This window comes from Anguilla rostrata, chromosome 10 (genome assembly GCF_018555375.3).
Source record: "Anguilla rostrata isolate EN2019 chromosome 10, ASM1855537v3, whole genome shotgun sequence".
Lineage (NCBI taxonomy): Eukaryota > Metazoa > Chordata > Actinopteri > Anguilliformes > Anguillidae > Anguilla > Anguilla rostrata.
In genome coordinates this window covers 37,940,525-37,958,024 of record NC_057942.1, presented here as the reverse complement: position 1 = coordinate 37,958,024, position 17,500 = coordinate 37,940,525, and the positions used below count along the sequence as shown (strand labels likewise).

Sequence of the window (17,500 nt, the reverse complement as noted above, 5' to 3'; positions counted from 1 at the left end):
GGGGTCTGGCTGCGCAGGAAACGCCCCAAAATTTCAGAGGAGCAACAACGTCATTAGAGCAAACCGGTCCCTCCCTGAAAAGTTCTCAGCCTCGTTTCTCCTCAGTAACAGTTTAAAAAGTCCCTGGTAAGATTAACATTGGGAGTGACGCGGCACTGACACGTTTTCGGATTTCACCAGGCATCAGAAGGGCGTTGGGTATTTCGCAGACGTGTTTAACCCAGGTTTGGCCACCGGCCTCACCGCACCCCCCCCCTTCCACTGCCCCCCCTCCCGGGAACCCGAAGCCCTTCTGACACTGCAGTAGCTTAGCCGGGCCGGGGATCCGGAGTCGGGGCGGGGCGCTGTAATTGGGGGGCTACCTTAACTTTGGCCAGACTCTTCAGATGTTTGTCAGCCAATGCGTGCCCAGCTTAATCCAGGACCGTGATGAAAGAGGAGCGCGGCCTTCGCTGCGGGGGGCGTACTGGGGGACGTTAGCGTAGCCTGTCGTCAGCCAGGCTCCGTGGGCTTCCCCGAGCTCGAGGGCGTCGCCTCCCTCCGCCCCGCCCGTGGCGAGAGCGCGTCGGACGAACGCGTTTCAGGCTGCACGCGACCGCTAAGCGCGCTAAGTGCGCGTGCGTGCGTGTGTGCCCCGCCCAACGACAGAAACGGCGGTCGTTTAGCCCCGAGTGACATCACGCGCTCGAGGGGCGTTTGATCCGCTTTTAGCCTCAGACAGGATAGCCCTAAGTGGCGTCGCGGCGATGCACAGATAGCGGCTTCCTCTCGCACCGCGACCTCGCCGCCCCGCCCCAAACGGCGCTACGCTCTTATTTTGACGGGGTTCTGATAGTTGGGACGCGCCCTGGTTTTTTTTTTTTCTCACGCGGATTTTTGGCGGCGAACTTTCGCGGCAGCGCGTTTTTGACCCGAGCCAGACAGGCAGACAGGGAGTCTGGACGGAGAGGAATCCATTTCACAAAGTGACACTGCATCGATCTCCGGGTCCGGGGACAACTGCTTGAATATTCACGAGAATCGATCTCTCTCAAGTTGTAAAAAAAAATAAAGTGTCTGAGCCAGGCTGAGGTAGAGGCGCACCCACACACACGCACACACACTCACATACTGTACACACACACACACACAGACACTCACATACCCAACACACACACGCTTACACGCACATGCGTAATACACATATGCATGAAAAGAGACACATTAACACATCTGGGTGGCATTACACAATAGGTAGTACAAGTATTATATTTCAGGAGAAAAGGGTAGACATTACAGTACAGTCACCCGCCCCCCCCCCCCTTCCAAAAAAGACCAGTTTCTCAGCCTGAACTCTTGGCATGTGTTCATTTCACGTCTAATATTCCTCCTGCCCTGACTGAGTGTACCAATTACACTTCCAGGCGCAGTCTATCCGTCTTTCCCTGTCCATTATTCCTCCCGTAAAGGCCGGCGTCTCTCCCTGACGGGGGGGGGACGGGGGGGGGGCTCTCTCTCTCTCCGTCTTTACGGCCACATCGCCGAGGGTTACGGAGAGCCCGAACGAGGAACAGGCCGCCACGAGGAGAAGCGAAATCCTAAAAACCCTCCGCTTGTTTACACGAGCGGCGCGGAGCGGGGATTAACGGGGCTCGGGGAAGAGGTGACGGGGGGGGCGCTGGGGTGCGATCTGGGCTGTCCAAACACCAGGAGGGGGCCGTTTGTTTTCACTGGGGGTTTTGTGTTCCGTTGTAATTAGCGTCTCGCGCTCGCTCCCCTTCGCTCCGCGGTGCGGAGAGCTCGGGTCGCGCGTGCGTGGGCGCTCGCCGCTGACCCCCGCGCCGCGAGCTGTCGCTTCTCGTCGCGCCGCCGTCCGCACGCCGGGCCGACGGACGGGCGTGGGAGGAAGAGGAAGAGAGCCGGAGGAAGACTCGTGTTGCGCGTCTAGCTCGACAAATTGTCTTGCGGGCGCCTGCCGGTCACTGGTGCATGATGGGATGCTGTCATCCCGGGTGCTTGAGGGGATTATGCACATCCCCCCACCCTCTTCTGTCCAGGGTAATTGTAGGCTACACCTGCCTACACCCTTGGCCTCCAGGAGCCACGTGGCCAGTGCTGAGGGAGATGAGGTGCGAGTCTATGCCGAAGCAAAGCACTCTGGGAAATTCCATTTGAGTCTGCTTCCGGTTGGCCAACTCTGGGTTGGACCTGCCATTTTAAAACGGGGGAGGGACAGCTCTGAAAGGCGGCGGCTCGTCGTTTCGGACCTGAGGCCTGCTGTTCCAGAGCGCGTGCCGCGAGCGGTGCCCGCCCGTGCCTACCTTCAGACCGCAGGAACACAAACAGGCTTTTCGGAGAAAGAGAGGGGGGATTCGCCGCTCCCGTTATTGTGTTTCGCGGGGTGGATTCGACTTGGATCGTGTTCCCGCGCCCCCCCCCGTTGGATTCTAAAATATTTTTACAGGGCTTTCTGGGCTCGAGGCAGGCACACTCTCACCACAGAGGCATTAGCAGAAGGCACACAGGCCTCGGGGGTGATATCAGGACACACTCAAACTGCGCAGACATATCTGGGGCACAATGAGGTAATGACAGGGCACACTGGGATTAGAGTACTGGTGCTATAGTACACTCAGATTAGAGTACTGGTGCTATAGTACACTCAGATTACAGTAGTGGTGCTATAGTACACTGAGATTACAGTAGTGGTGCTATAGTACACTCAGATTATAATAATAAATGTTACAGCACACTGGGATTAGAGAAGTGCTGTTGCAGCATATTAGTATTAGAAGAGTGGTGTTCAGCAAGACACTGAGGAGATTGTGGGAGCACTCTGATATGAGTGCTAAAGCAAAGCCCAGCACTAATACTGAATTTTAAGCGTCCATCTCAGAATGCCAGAGTGGCAGGATCTTGCACACGCTCAGTCATTCTGTCAGACAGCAGGGTGCTCAGCGGCTTGGTGTTACTGGAGCGGCCGGCTGTGGTGTGGGGGTCGGGGGGGGTCAAACGGTCACCCGGCTTTGGGGCAGCACCCTAAGGGGGGACAGGGTGTCTCCAGCTGGAGAAGTGGAGGGCAGGAGGGCGGGGGAGCGGGATCCGGGGCTGTCAGTGAAGCGCGAACCTGTCCCGCGGGTAGAGGAACAGGGGCACGGTGGAGATCAACCAGAGTCCACTGCGGCCATGACCTGTCAGAGACGCTCACGTCTGTGTGAAGCTGTACACCCCCACCCCCCAAGACCATCCCCCTCGGTTCAGCTGGGGGGGGGGCACAGAAGTTTCCATGGCAGCAAGTAGTCCTGTCAATCACTTTGTCAGTCAGTGTCTCTTTGGGAGGACCTTAGAGGCTCAGGCCTGTCCTACAAACATGCGTGTGTGTGTGTGTGTGTGCGTGTGCATATATGCATGTGTGTGTGTGTGTGTGTGTGTGTGTGTGTGCATATATGCATGTGTGTGTGTGTGTGTGTGTGTGTGTGTGTGTGTGTGTGTGTGTGTGTTCGCATATATGCATGTGTGTGTGTGTGTGTGTGTGTGCATATATGCTTGTGTGTGTGTATGTACGTATGTATACAAAACCGCAAGAACACAAAGTGCCATGTTGAGAAATACAAGTGTTATCAAAGATGGCAGTTTACATTTAACACACACACACACACACACACACACACACACTCACAGTTGGCCTTACGTAGCCTTCAGTTAGGGTGTGTATGTATAAAATGCAGTACTGTCTCAGGGTGCAGACAGACCATATAAGTCTAGACCGCCTCTTCCCACCCAAGCCGTCGCTGTGTCGTGGGAACGTTGCGGGAACGTTGTGGGAACGCTCTCTGCTTGCGGTGAGCAGGGGGGGGTTCCTCTTTCCTGGGAATCGCGGTGCCCTAGCACGCCGTCCTCGGGTTTCTGTTTATTGTCACGAGCATTTTTAATTTCCTCCCCGTTATTTCTACCCCCCTTCCGGGACACTGGTGCCCTGGCCTCAGGAGTCAGTGTGGCAGCCCTGACACCGGAAGGATGTGGGTTCACTACCCAGAAACCGCCGTGCTCAAAATGCCCCTGTGTTCCACAGAGAAACCTAAAGAGCAGCTTACTGGCCGTGGGTTGGACGGCATTCTGTCAAGCTGATGGCCTGTTATGTTATTTTTTCATCGGCAGGAATATAGCAATTATTCATTGAAGCAAATTAACATTGAAAGCTAAGAATTATCAGGTTCTGGCTCTAGACAGATTCATTTTCAGAGATCGAGCTTTAGCACTTTCGGGTCTGCGTTTAATAGCACTGATTTGTGTTACCGCGGTGTTAGTTTTAACATGTTACAGTAAAAATTCCGGGTGTTGAATCTGTTCTGTAGCAAAAAATGAGCATTCTAATGTTAGGAACTCATTTTTGGCAAAAAATAAAATCAGGCAGAACTAAGACTCTAAGCACTCGACTTGAGTGCATTGGTATGTAATGTAATGTAACTGTTCCCCACCCGGGATTCAAACCTGCAACCTCCCAGACGGGCAGTTTCCTAGGGCCCGTGCAGCCCTAGTATTTAAGTAAAGATGCAGGTACATGAGCCACAGAATGCATGCTTGGGTGAGCACTGTTATTTCCCTTTCAATTAGCTGTCATCTTTCTGTAAGCTAAATTAATGAGTCATGAGAGATATTACTCAGACTTTAGCTTCGGCCAATGATGCACCCTCTGCCAGTGACATTGGGGGAAAGAGACGCTTAATAAAGGGTCTTAAAACATCGTTCAGCTGACCCTTCATGTCAGGCTTTAATGTCACAAGCCTAAGGTAACCTGCTCAGGATTTTTATTTTCAGGTTTAGAACTCACCGGTTCACGTGTGTGTACGTGTGCGTGTGCGTGAAAGAGAGAGTGTTAGAGTAGAACACACTTTGGAAACCCGCTGGTATTCTCAGGGAAGCACTTTGTGTGACTGTGCTTGCGTACAGAAGAGGAGCGGCCCTTTCCGTGAGAGAACGCGCTCGATTCCACAGCCGTAGCGCAGTTACACAGTTTCCTCCATTATCACGTTATGGAACTTTGCTGTGCTTTTTTTTTTTTAAAATAAAAAAAATGGCAATAACAATAAAGATAGAATTTCATTAATAAATAACTTTTCCAGGCTTTCTTGCAGGTAATGAAATTGAAATGCAAAACCTTAAATAATAAGCAGGCCCTGTTTATGTCTGCACTGCAAAATCAGCATTTCTTCTCCCCCCCCCCCACTCTAAAATAGATTGTTTTCTTTTTTTTGTCGGGGTGTGGGGGGGGGAGGTATATCACGGTTTCCTTCAAAGCGAGAGAAATTTTCTGCCGTCCTCTCCCAAGAGATAAAATCCGCAACGCCTGTGTTTTTTTCCCCCCTTCACTTTTTTTTTACGGCTTTAAAATTCCTCTCCTGTCTAAAAACAGGTCGGATGAAACAGAAGGCCCCTCCAGCAGCAGAGATCTCCAGAGAGATTTTATAACGATTATAAAAGTGCACTGTACTTATACGGCAGCTTTCCAAGATCTCACCGACTCTTTACAGGGTAGCAGTCACCTCAACATTCGGTTTTATTAAGGACAGCAAAAACTGGGCCTTCGTTTGGTTTCTTTTTTTATTTGTTTGTTTTTTGGACTGAACGCACTTCAGAGCGCCACCCAAGCTAGACCGCCAACTTCAAATAAAAATAATAGTTTGTAAAAAATTTTTTTAAAGAAATAATTTAACAGGCTGTGCTTGTCGGGTGCGCGGAATGATCCGGAAGATCAGGGCCGGGGGCGGAGTTCACGGGTAGTCTGAGCGGCAGCGCGAGCAGCTAATGTGATCAGCGCAGGCAGAAGAGCGGAGGAGGCCGGGTGAACCCCGATCGGCGCTGGCTCCAGCGGGGCGGCGCGGGTGAATTTGGGTTATTAGGGGAATCCCTGCCGTACCCACATTAGCCCAAAGCTTCTACAGCCGGACACAGGCAGGAAACGGAACAAAGGCCAGAAGGGTGAGATTACTCTAATTCTGTTTCTGTTTGTGTTGAAAGTCTGCCAGCTACTTTGTTTCGTACATTTGACTATATATAGGCTATATGTGCATACAGTTAAATGCAGAAGTATGGGGACAGTGACGCAATTTGTCTTGTTTTTGCTCTGCACTCTAGGATTTGAAACCAAACAATGTATATGAGGTTAAACTGCAGACTGTCTGATTTAACATGAGGGTGATCTGCATCCACATCAGGTGATATCCACGTAGGAATTACAACCCTTTTTATACATTGTCCTCCAATTTTAGGGTAGCAAAGGTAATGGGACAGATCGATATAATCTCAAATGAAGTCACCATATTTAGTGCTTGGTTGAAAATCCTCGGCATTGGAAGGCTGAAGTCTGTGACCCACAGACATCAGCGGACACTGGGTACGCTCCCCTGCTGATGCTCTGGCGTATGAATACATTTTTTAGCATGATTCTTCCTGGCCGTGCAGCACGCACATAGTTTCTCTTTTAGTAATGCGGACAAATATAGATCAGCGCCCCTCTCCGTGTGAATGGGCGAGGTTCGGCATTTCTGTGCCATTTTTGGGAAGAAGCCGGACAAGTGTGAGTTTGAGAGAGAGGGACTGACAGCGAGGGGAGGGAGAATGAAATGGGCAGAAAAAAAGAGGACAGAAGATTGAGTGAGAGGAGTGGGAGAGAGAAGAGCAGAAGAACATTATAAATCTGTGCGTGTGTGTGTTTGTGCTTGCGTGTGTATGTGTGTAAATGCAGATATGTGCGTGTTTTTGTGTGTATGTACGAGTATAGGCACCAGGAGGTTGTGCTGTAAATAGAGGTGACACAGTCCTGCTATAGTCGCTGTACTCACAGACTCAGGAGAGGAAATGACATCGTACAGGAAGTGAGCCTGGTGCGGGCAACAGACTGATGTGGTCATGGAGCAAAAATAGAAATGGTGCCACAGCCCTTACACGCCCGTACTCCATGGCCCCTCCTCAAAGCATATTAACCCCTCCCCCAACGCCCAGTAGCCCCTCCCTTCACCACAGCTCTTCTCCCAATGGCCCATGGTCTCTCTCTCTCTCTCTCTCACGTGCACTCGCCCCAGGTGCAAGGTCACCCGTGCCGGATCTGGGGTTAAGCGGTCAGTATGTAGCTGTTTCTTTTCCTTTTCTCCCTGTTTTTGTTTTGACTGACATCCGCTAAGAAAGAAAACAGAGATTTTAATTATGTGAGAGAGGGGAGGTTGGGCTGACCCGGGGGAATAGGGCACTCTGTTTGGACCCTCTTCACATGAGTGGCAGATGTTTTCTCCATCCTGTGTGTGTGTTTTTCCTCTTTTTTTACTGCTGTGTCGCACTTGATTTGCTTGATTTGGCCATCCCGACTGTGGGAAAGTACAGAGTACAGGGAGCGATGGGATTGGTCTAATAGAGCAAAAAGGGGTGGGGCATAAAGGAAACTTGTTCCTTGACGTGATATGACATCACCTTCCATGTCACCAGGGCTGTTGCATCTTCAAGTTGGGACAAACTCCCTTTCTTGAAAATTCTCTTAAACACTTATATTGTATACCATGGACCTTGTGGCTTGGGGGTGTGTGTGTGGCCAGCAGGACACTGCAGCAATTAAAGTACGCCTCTGTCACTTCCCTTTTCACTGCTTCCTGTCTGATGGACACAGTCCCACAAAAACACAACCAGGAACTGTCACAAAAGCGCCACCAGCTACCCACACCGAAACGCAGATCACAAATATGTGTGAGACCGGCAGCACGGCTGGGGCGGCTGTGTACCGTCAGGGTTAACAACCTGAGCTTGTTAATTGTCGCTTGCGGGTTCAAGTCCCGGATGGGGACACAGCCATTGTACCCTTGAGCAAAAGCACTCTACCTGAACCGCCGCTGCGGTAAATATCCAGCCGTGTAAAATGGAATGTAAGTTTAAGAAAATAAGCTGTTGTTTAAGTCTCTCAGTGGATGTAAAGACCCCTGCTGAGCGTTATGTAATTAATAAATAACGAGGCGCTGAAAAAGCCGCATGCGTGCGCATACAGGGCTCTGCGCATACAGGGCTCTGCGCATACAGGGCTCTGCGCATACAGGGCTCTGCGCTAACATGTTCTCCGAGGAACGCGCTCGTAAAGCTGAGAAATGTAGGAGCGCACTAATGCGTCCCAATTAGCGGACGTCCTCCTAAATTAGCATGCGTCGGTTCTCAGGAGCAAACGCTTCTAAAAATGGGGGAGCTCTGTGGAGTCATGGAATACCCGAGTTATATATTTTTTTTATTCTCCCCGCTCTGGAGCCCTGGGTCCCGCGTGCCGGAGGGGAAAAGGCGGCCCGGCTCACCTCGCCGCCCCTCTCTGAGGGCACGGGCCGGTTTTTTACTGCCGCGCCGCGCCGTAACTCACGGCAACGGCTCTGAATGGATCGCCCCTCCTCTTAAACGCTGCCTGCTCGCACGCCCCTGCTCAGCCCCGGCCCGGGGGGCGTAAATCTCCGATCGATCCGTTTGTGTGTACGCGGCGAGCGGGCGTCTAAAAGCCCGGGGCCCGTAAATCCAGGCGACGTCACGCGTGTCTCTCGCTGTTTGCCCGCGCCTCAGTGATTGTGTGTGTGCGCGCGTTTGGCGTGGCAGAGATTAGAGGGAGAATAGGGACAGAGAATCGCGGCACCACACGGCCTCCGTCCGTGTTCAGCGAGTACACGTACACTCACACTCTCACACACACACACACACACACACACACACACACGTCACATACTTGTGAGGACTTCCCATTGACTTACATTCATTCCGTAACCTCTAACCCTAACCCTAACCCCAACCACTACATGCCTAACCTTAACCCTAACCTTAACCTAATTGTAACCCTAACCCTAACCCTAACCCTAAAACAGCCTCTTGAACTTGTGGGGACCAGCAAAAAGTCCCCACCTTGCGTAGTTTTCCTCATCTTTCTATCCTTGGGGGGACATTTGGTTCTCACAAAGATAGTAAAACATGCCCACACACACACACACGCAAGGCTCCCAACACAGGGAACCGGTTCCTCACCCATTTATCTCCAACTTTTTTTTTTTTTTAAATGAGTTTTTAAACACGGGGAGACCTGCTGCCGCACAAACTGCTGCCGTGTACTATTGTAACGGGAGGAGTTTTGCGTGTAGTGTTTCATTCGTTCAGGGCTGTTCGTTTGGCTGCGGCCGCGCACAGACGCCGGAGCAAAGTTGGCGCGCGACTCTCCGGTCCTCCGCGCAGTTCGCGCCACCATCGCTCGTCCGACAAACCCGCCGAATTACAGTTAGAGTCGCACGTTTGTTTCTCCTCCGAATTTCCGCGCCAGACGTCGGCGTGGGAGAGTTGAGCGAGAGCCGCCCGGAGGACTCGTGACTTTTAAATCAGTGCGAAGCGTTAATTTCCTCCACGCTCCGCCGCGTTTCCCCGGCTCGCTCTCCTCTCAGGACTGAATTTTCCGCGCGGGCTACGATGGCTGCATTTTCAAAATGGGGGGGAAAAAAACAAAAAAACAAAACAAATCTCCTTCGTCAATTCAATATCGTATTAAAGCTGTGGTTTCATTAGCTTGCCACGGTTTTCGAAACACTTACAGAACAGGAACGGACTCATATTAAGGTTTGTTTTCTGGACAGCAATACTTGGACGAAATTGAAAAATCCGCTATATCGATATAAGTTGGACGAGTTTTTTCCTCGTCTGGGGAAATAATGAATTCTGGATTAGACGGAGATCGGGGGGGTTTTTCTAGTCAGCGTTTCTCAGCCGGATCTACGGAAGACATCGGTAAACACGCTCATGTTATGAAAGTGCAGGCGTGCGTTTGTATTGGTTTTTAATGAGGCTGCGTAACGCGGAGCTAATCCTGTTGTGTAACGCTTCTGCGCATTCATGTGTGCATAAATATCACGGAACAGGCGTGTGTGAGAACACACACCTCACGAATCTATCTGTGGACAGGCATCTACCTGCACACAGGTGTATAACTGTGCGGGTGTGTGTAGCTCTGTACAGGGAAGGGTTATATAAGTGCGGGTATACAGGTGTGTGAGGACACCCAGGTGACCGTGCTGCCCCTCGCTCTGTCCGCAGCTGACCCCGGAGCAGCTGGTGCTGCTGCTGGAGCTTCTCCTGGAGGAGGCGGAGCTGAGCGTGACGTCACTGAGGACGCTGGAGCGGACCTACGGCCTGCGGGGACGAGACGCTGAGGTAACGGCGCTGACATCACCTGTGACATCACCGCCGTCTTCGCTCGGAGAGACAAGGAGGGAGGGATGAAGGCGGAGGGAGATGAAAGGAGAGGCGAGCAGAGAGAGGATGAGGGGATTACAGGGAACAAAGAAAAGAGGAGAGAGGGTGAGAGAAGGGCCAGGGACGAAGTTGGGAGAGGAAGAGAGAAGAGGGGGAGTGGAGAATGAGGAGAAAGAAGGAGAAGAGAGAGAGGGAGCAGGCACTAGGAGGAGAGGAGAGGGAATGGGCAAAGGAGGACAGGGGAAAAACGGGGGAAGAAAAGGTGGAAAAGGAGGGAAAGTGAGAGTGGAGAGGACAGAGGGGGGATAGCGAGAGCAGGAGAAAGAGGACAGGATGGAAACGGAGGGAGGGGAGGGGAGGGGTGTTTTCAGGAAACCACTGAATCTTCACACGCACAGTCTCTTTATTTCGGCTCCTTTGACAGAAGGTGCCCGGTATCCTCACCCGTGACCCTCGGCACCGTTTTCTCGCCTCTTCCCCGTGGTTGTTCCCCCCCCACCCCCCCCGCCTCGAGCGGCGCGGCGCAGGTCGCTAAGTGGCGAGCTGCAGGTTATTAAAAGCCACTTACGGGCTGAGTGGCCGCGGCTTTGCGGCTGTTTACACAGCTTACGAAGCGCGAGGGTTTACGACTCCTTTGTTATTAAATATCCCCGGCGGCCGTCCGTCCGTCCGTCCGTCCGTCCGTCCGTCCGTCCGGCCGGCCGACCCTGGAAGCACAGAGCTGCGCTTCGTCGTAAACGAGCCCGCGTTTAAAAACAAAACAAAACAAAAAAAAAAAAAACCCCATAAAAACCTTCAAACCTTCGGGTGCGGAAGAGCGCACTCTACCCGCTGGGAATCGCTGCCGCTGCAGTTTCAGAGTCGCGGTTACAGCGTAGCGGCTAAACCTTCGCCAGGCGCACGTCTCCGGATCGCCCGGCCGCGGCGCAGGCTGAGGCGGGCCGCGTGTCGATTGTTCAACCCCGAAACAGTGGGTGTTTAAACGTGAGGGGGGAAACTTGGACGCGGCCGATTGTGCTAGCTTCAGCGGGACCGGTGGATTTTGGAAGGGGCCCGGACCGCACCTCGTCTCCATCTGCTGTTCGGGTTTTCCGTCGAGGACTCGAGTTCTTCGGTTTACATTTGGAGACCGTTTGGAGAACGAGTTCAACAGGAAATTCCAGGAAAAAAACTAAACTTTATCTAAAAATAAATGAAGTGGTACAACCCCCCACCCCTTACCATCACCAGCCAACTCCCCCCCCCTCCCCTCCCACCAGCACAAATGGAACAGTCCGAACAGCAGCGGTTTCTGTCCAAGGGAAAATTGATTCACGTTTGCTGGTGGGTAAATATAGACTTTTATTTCCATGGTAGAATAACAGCAGCACTGTTTCAGTTCTGTGAGAAATATGCGCTTTCTGTCCTCCTGTTTTTCTTCTCCTTTTTCAGGCTGCGGTGCGTTTGCTGCGCTTTTAAACGCGCATAATGCGCTACACACATTTATATTATACACTTGGGTCTGTCAGAGAGGCTGTCCTGGATCACTATTATGCGCACACACACACACACACGCAAACGTATAAATTAAGGTGTAAACAAACTCTGTTTCTCTTACGCCCTGCTAACACACACACACACACACACACACAAAGGTGTCTTCCCTTTACACACTACTTGTATCCTGATACAGGGTTCAACACTTGGAGCAGAGAGAGGAAATTGGTAGAATGTCTGCTTTATGCTGACTTACAAATATGGTTTGATAGATTGAATGACAAGATGGGTCACTACTGGTGATGAGCTGACATAAGGGTGGCTAAAGTATACCATTGAGGCCCCACAAACCAGCCTTTAAACACACACACACACACACACAGACACAAACAGGCACGCACACACACTCTAGCTGCAATCCTGTGCATTCCTAGACACAGCCCCGAAGCCAGGCAGGTGTTGAGCTGTAATTGCCCAACATTCCACGATTTATTACCCCCACACACACACACACACACACACACAGGTGCTCACACTCAACACGCACGCTATCAGAGTCACCTGAGCGACAAGCAGGTAAAGCCACAAACAAGAGAGAGACCGTGTCGCCCCAACGAATCGGCCGCTCCTCTTTCTGACCTCGCGAGAGGTGAAAGCACATTGGGCAGCTCTTGAGTGCAAAGCTGCTGATTGGACGAGAGATGGCTGAACGGTGGCTCGGACTGACGGGTACATGTAACGATTGATTGGTGTGCGTGGGGATTGATGGTAGGGGGTTTGGGGATTGATGAGGTACGGTGGGAGGGCCACTGGGAGATACGCCACACTGTCAGGAGAGAGTGTGAAAGAGAGAGGCCTCTGTAAGAAGAGAGACAGAAGGAAACTGAAAGTAAAAGGGGGGGTGAAAGAGAGGGAGAGATGGAGGGATAGTGTGAAAGAAAGAAGGGGAGGGGGAGAGAAAGAGCATGTACTGTAAAAGTGCAAAAGAGGAGAGAGGGATGGTGGCAAGTGAAATAGGGTGAGTGTGTGAAAGGGAGGGAGGGGTAGAGACCGAGACATTTCGGGATAGAGGGGCAGCTTTACGCAGGTCGGTATTATAAACCGTTCGAGCGTACAGAGCGGTCGTAAGCACTGGCGATATGCCGGGACAGGCGATCTGTGCCAGCTAAGCAAGTGTGTCAAACCCAGCGCAGTGGGACTGGGGGTGGAAGACAGAGGGGGAGAGTGTGAGATCGGAGAAAGATGGCCAAGATTGCGAGAAGGTGCGAGGCCAGATTCGCTTCCTCCTCGCGGACCCGCCGTCCAATAGCGGCCGTGCTGCAGTGTTTGACCCCGTTGCTAGGATACCACCTTCAGTCGCCACTTTATTTACGTTGGAGGAAGGGGGGGTGAAGAGAGAGGGAAAACAGGCCACGGTGAACTGAATGTTTTTTTTTTTCCCTCCTTTATTTTTCACGGTGAGTTCGCACTTATTCGCCAGTCTGGCTCGACGCTCCTGTTCCTTCATTAATCATTTCTGGGAAAGTTTGTCACCTCCAGAAGACCTCCCCCCTGGCCCCACCCCCGCCCCCCCCCGCTCTCTCGCACAGGGACCCATAATGCACTGGTTATTTCGGCACCATTCCACAAAATGGGGTGTGGCCACGGTTCTTGTGCCTACGGATCCAGACTCCCAAGGCTGTCTGTCCATCTGAAAGGTGTGTCTTTCGTAGCCCAGCCTCAGCTAGGAACCCACGATTAAAGCTCCTGTTGCGTCTGTACCCCACTGTTATGGCGCCTCCTCTCAAATATTAAAAAAAAACTACATTTCCCATCTCAACCGTCTCCATGTGGTAGACCTGAGAGCCTGCATACGTGTTTGCCAGCAAGTTACCATCCACTTGCATGCTCTTATATACTTCTCTCTGTAAGTCGGCCAGCATAATTGAAAGTTTATGACACTAGTGGTGATAACAATAACCGTAATGAGCCCATTAAGTGCTTGCAAGCGAAGAATGTGAAATTAAAGTGTGTGTGCTGGTGTCAATTTCAAATTTAAGAGATGGTAATAAAGAGGATTACTGTGTGAGAGAGGACAGAGGAAAGCAGTTCCATGCTCTCCCAGCAACACACACACACACACACACACAGTGAAGCTGACTCATTGTTCTCCAGAAAGCCCCTTGATCAGCACCGTCTTTGTGGTGGACATTCAGATCAAATGAGCCCGCGAAGTGTTTTTCAGTTTTGCAGTTTTTTCTTCACTTCTTTCTTGGAAATTGCCGATTTGCAGACGGGTGTTTCGACACAGGGCTTCACCTCAGAAGCCCTCGCTGTCTCCACGAGACGGAGGAGTGCGATTAAAGATGTAATCTTCATAAGATTATGACATGTGGAAACGCATCGGGGCGAGTGCGCGGGTAGAGGCTGCGGCGCCCGCAGGTTTTTAAAACTTTTTATTTTTTATTTCTCCGAACGCGGTCTTCCTGTCAGCCGGCGCGCTTTCTGATCCGGCCCGCCCGGGCCGTGTCCGCCGGTCACGTTCCGGAGCTGTCAGGGAGATAAGGGTTTGTTGTGCCGCCGCGGACGGGGGCTTGGCAAGGGGCCCGCTAACGAGTACGTGATCGCTCTGGTCGGGAGCTGAAGGTTACCGCGCCAGTTTGCGCTCTGCCAAAAAAGTTTCTCGCTTTTCGTGAGGGCCTCGTAGACGCAGGAGCCCAACAAGTTTAATGGTTTTCTTTCCTCGTGCCCTTTTTTTTTTTGAGGATTACCTCGCTAGCCAGGACTCGGGAGTGGTTGTCGGGAGTTCTGGGAGCGTTCCCTTGGTGACGGTTATGATGTCATAATGGTGAAAAGTGGGCGTGTGCTTTGTGATGTCATAAAGGTGAAAAGTGGGAGTGTGCTTTGTGATGTCATAAAGGTGAAAAGTGGGAGTGTGCTTTGTGATGTCATAAAGGTGAAAAGTGGGAGTGTGCTTTGTGATTGGCGTGTGGCGGCCGTAGTGTCAGGAGTGCTGTCTCTCCTAATGGAAGGGGTTGGTGTGCTCTGTCCTCAGGTGAGACATCGCTGGTGCGAGCTGGTGGTGAAACACAAGCACGCCGCTGCCTATGGAGATGTGGAGCATTTCCTCTTGGAGGACCAGGTACAGGCGCATACACCATTTTACCACCTTTCTCACAGATGCATTCTCCACATTCACATCCACACACACGCAAACACTCACAAATACATGCACCACCCTCACATCCGCACACATGCATGCAAGCACACACAGGCATGTAGTCTAGAATACTGTTCTTACTGCGTGCAAAATCTTTGCAAGAACCAATCAGTCTAAATTACAACAAAAGCTTCAGACTAGAGTGCTTATAATTAGCGATTATAACGAGTGACGCGGCAGGGGTTGGAATCGGCTCAATCACTGGAAAGAAAGTTAGCGCGAGAGACATCTCATGGAGAATTAGGACATCGTTGTTGGGTTCCACCGTGGTTGGAAACTTCAATAGGATCAACAGCAGCGTTGGAGTCCAGGAAACAGTTGGCAGGTTTCTCAGAGGTAGACTGAGCGGAGAGAGAGAGAGATGAAGTGGAATAAGAAATCACAGCCGCCAGGCTGATTCTCTTTTACTCACTCTCTCTCTCTTTCTCTCTCTCTCCATCACTCGCTCCCTGCAGGGAGAGTCCTAACAGATTCCTCAGCTCAGTCCCGTGAAAAATATCCCAAACTGTCTCCGACTCTTTCTGGTGCTCAGCGGTGTATAAACGGGTCGAGCCGGGGCAGAGCCTGTGGACCGTGCAGACCTGGAAAAGAACTTTCCTTTTAAACATTTTCTTCCTCGTCTTCTCCCAATGTGGAGTCCTCTCACGCCCTCACCTGACTGTCAGAGACCCCGGCCCTGTCACCTTCAAAAACGAGACTTTGGCTCATGTTCTCCTGAAACTGAAGTCTAAGAAACGTCACACCAACGTCACGCCAACGTTAGCGTAGCCAGAACGCCGCATATCCGGGTCCACATACATCAGGGATTCACAACCCTGTTCCTGGAGATCTGCCGTCCTGCAGGTTTTCATTTCAAACCTACGAAAGCCGAAACGGTCGGCGTGGCGCGGCGCTGATCTCGCCGGCTGGGCGGCAGTCGGGACACATGGGCGTTTAAGAGGTTTAAGAGGTGTGTGTGTGTGTGTGTGTGTGTGTGTGTCGCAGGCCATGGGCGTGTACCTGTACGGAGAGCTGATGGTTAACGAGGACGCCCGGCAACAGGCCCTCGCCCGCCGCTGCTTCTCCCGCGCGTGCCAGGGCATGGACCCGTCCGCCCGCCGCGTGGTGGAGGAGATGATCCTCTGAGCACGCTCAGATCAGGTACTGGCTTCCGTCTCGCCACCACACTCACTTGTTTGTAAATCAAGGGACATTCTTCCAGGTACAGGTGTACTCGTGTGCTCACCTCGCTCATATGCAGTGTAACAATGTGCTCTCTTGCTCTCTGCATGTTCCCGTAATACTGCGACAACAGTATGGCTGAATTTTCCATGCTGCTTGGCTTTAATTGGTTGCTCTGCACCTTAAACATCTCTGGACCAGATGTTGGCTCAGTTTAAAACACTGGCATCTACACGATTCATCTTTCCATTTCTTCTTTTTTTATTATTCTTCCTTCTTCCTGACCAAAGTGACAGGGAAAGTGACACTCGCAGGAAAGTATGCGCGAGCGAACCTGGGAAGCCTTGGGAGTTGCGGGGGCCGTAGTGAAAAAGCTGATTTCATCCTTAGCGAAGATGGGGAGGCTGTGAACTCAGACGAACCGCGCTCTACTGGTGGGAGGGAGGGAGTGACACGCCTTTGTCCAATTAGGGAGCTTCTGGAGTCCTGACACTTCAACAATGGGATTTTTTCATTAGGCTTGTGAGAGAGCTTCCGTAGGGCGAGCAGTTTTCCGTACAATATCAGTTCGGACTCTTAAGGACACTTCTGCTAGTCTTAAGCTCTAAAACAGCGTTTCCTAAAACACTGTCCCGTGCCAGGGGGGCTGCATAAAAACAAAAAAGCGAAAACAAAACACTTGAAAGTTGATTTCAAAATGTAAAATGAATCCTGTTCGCAAATTTAAAACATATTGTCACTACAATCCAGATCGCTTGAATCCCAGATAGACTATCCCGAAAATCAGCGATGTTTATTCTGCCCCATGGATAAATTCTGAACAAGACCACCTTGGAAACAGTACACTTGGAAAGGATTAATATCAGTGGGCCAGGAGGTGGTTTAGAAGGAGTAATAGAGTTAACAGAACAGGTTTTGGGCCTGTGTGATTCTGAAATGGGACCCCTTGCCCATATTAAACCTCCCACCCCAAAGTCATTTGGCTTCCCCTTTTTTAGAATTCTTACCAAAAAAAAAAACCCAGACACACTTGCTCTTTCCGTGGTTAGGAGAAAAGCCTTCTCAACATGTTTTGCGAGAGAGAGAGGGGGAGATGGAGGGAGAGCGCGCGAAAGGAATTTGGAATGCGTTCCTCAAACAGACGCCGAAGAAGCAAAAGAGGTCAGCAAGTTTTTCTATTTTTTCTTTCTTCCTTCCATCAAAAAAAAAAAAAAAAAGTGTCTGGATAACAAAACTCTGCGGGCCCTTCGATTCGCTTTTTTTTTTTTACACTGTTTACCCCGAAATTCCTCAAGCTAGCCGGGCTGTCATCGGCAGTGCGGGAATGCGGAGCGCTTTCAGCACCAGAGGCTCGTCTGTCTCCTCTCGGAGGAAGAGAGAGCGAGAGACGCAACGCGGATGCTGCGTCAGCAGGAACAGGAGGAGGAGGAGGAGCGCTCG

The 17,500-nt window shown here is 51.4% G+C and overlaps 1 protein-coding gene across 4 annotated transcripts in view; it reads left to right on the top strand.

Moving 5' to 3' along the window:
- Nucleotides 1–17,500, top strand: part of aopep (aminopeptidase O (putative)) — a 75,931-nt gene that overhangs the window by 52,495 nt on the left and 5,936 nt on the right. For 2 of the 4 annotated variants that reach the window (XM_064296908.1, XM_064296906.1), the window contains 3 exons: nucleotides 10,066–10,182; nucleotides 14,735–14,821; nucleotides 15,884–16,039. In XM_064296908.1, coding sequence (XP_064152978.1) covers nucleotides 10,066–10,182; nucleotides 14,735–14,821; nucleotides 15,884–16,024 — 345 coding nt within the window. In that variant the 3' untranslated portion in view covers nucleotides 16,025–16,039. Of the gene's footprint in view, nucleotides 1–10,065; nucleotides 10,183–14,734; nucleotides 14,822–15,883; nucleotides 16,040–17,109; nucleotides 17,300–17,500 lie in introns of those variants that run through there. The other 2 variants (XM_064296907.1, XM_064296909.1) reach the window with 2 other exon arrangements.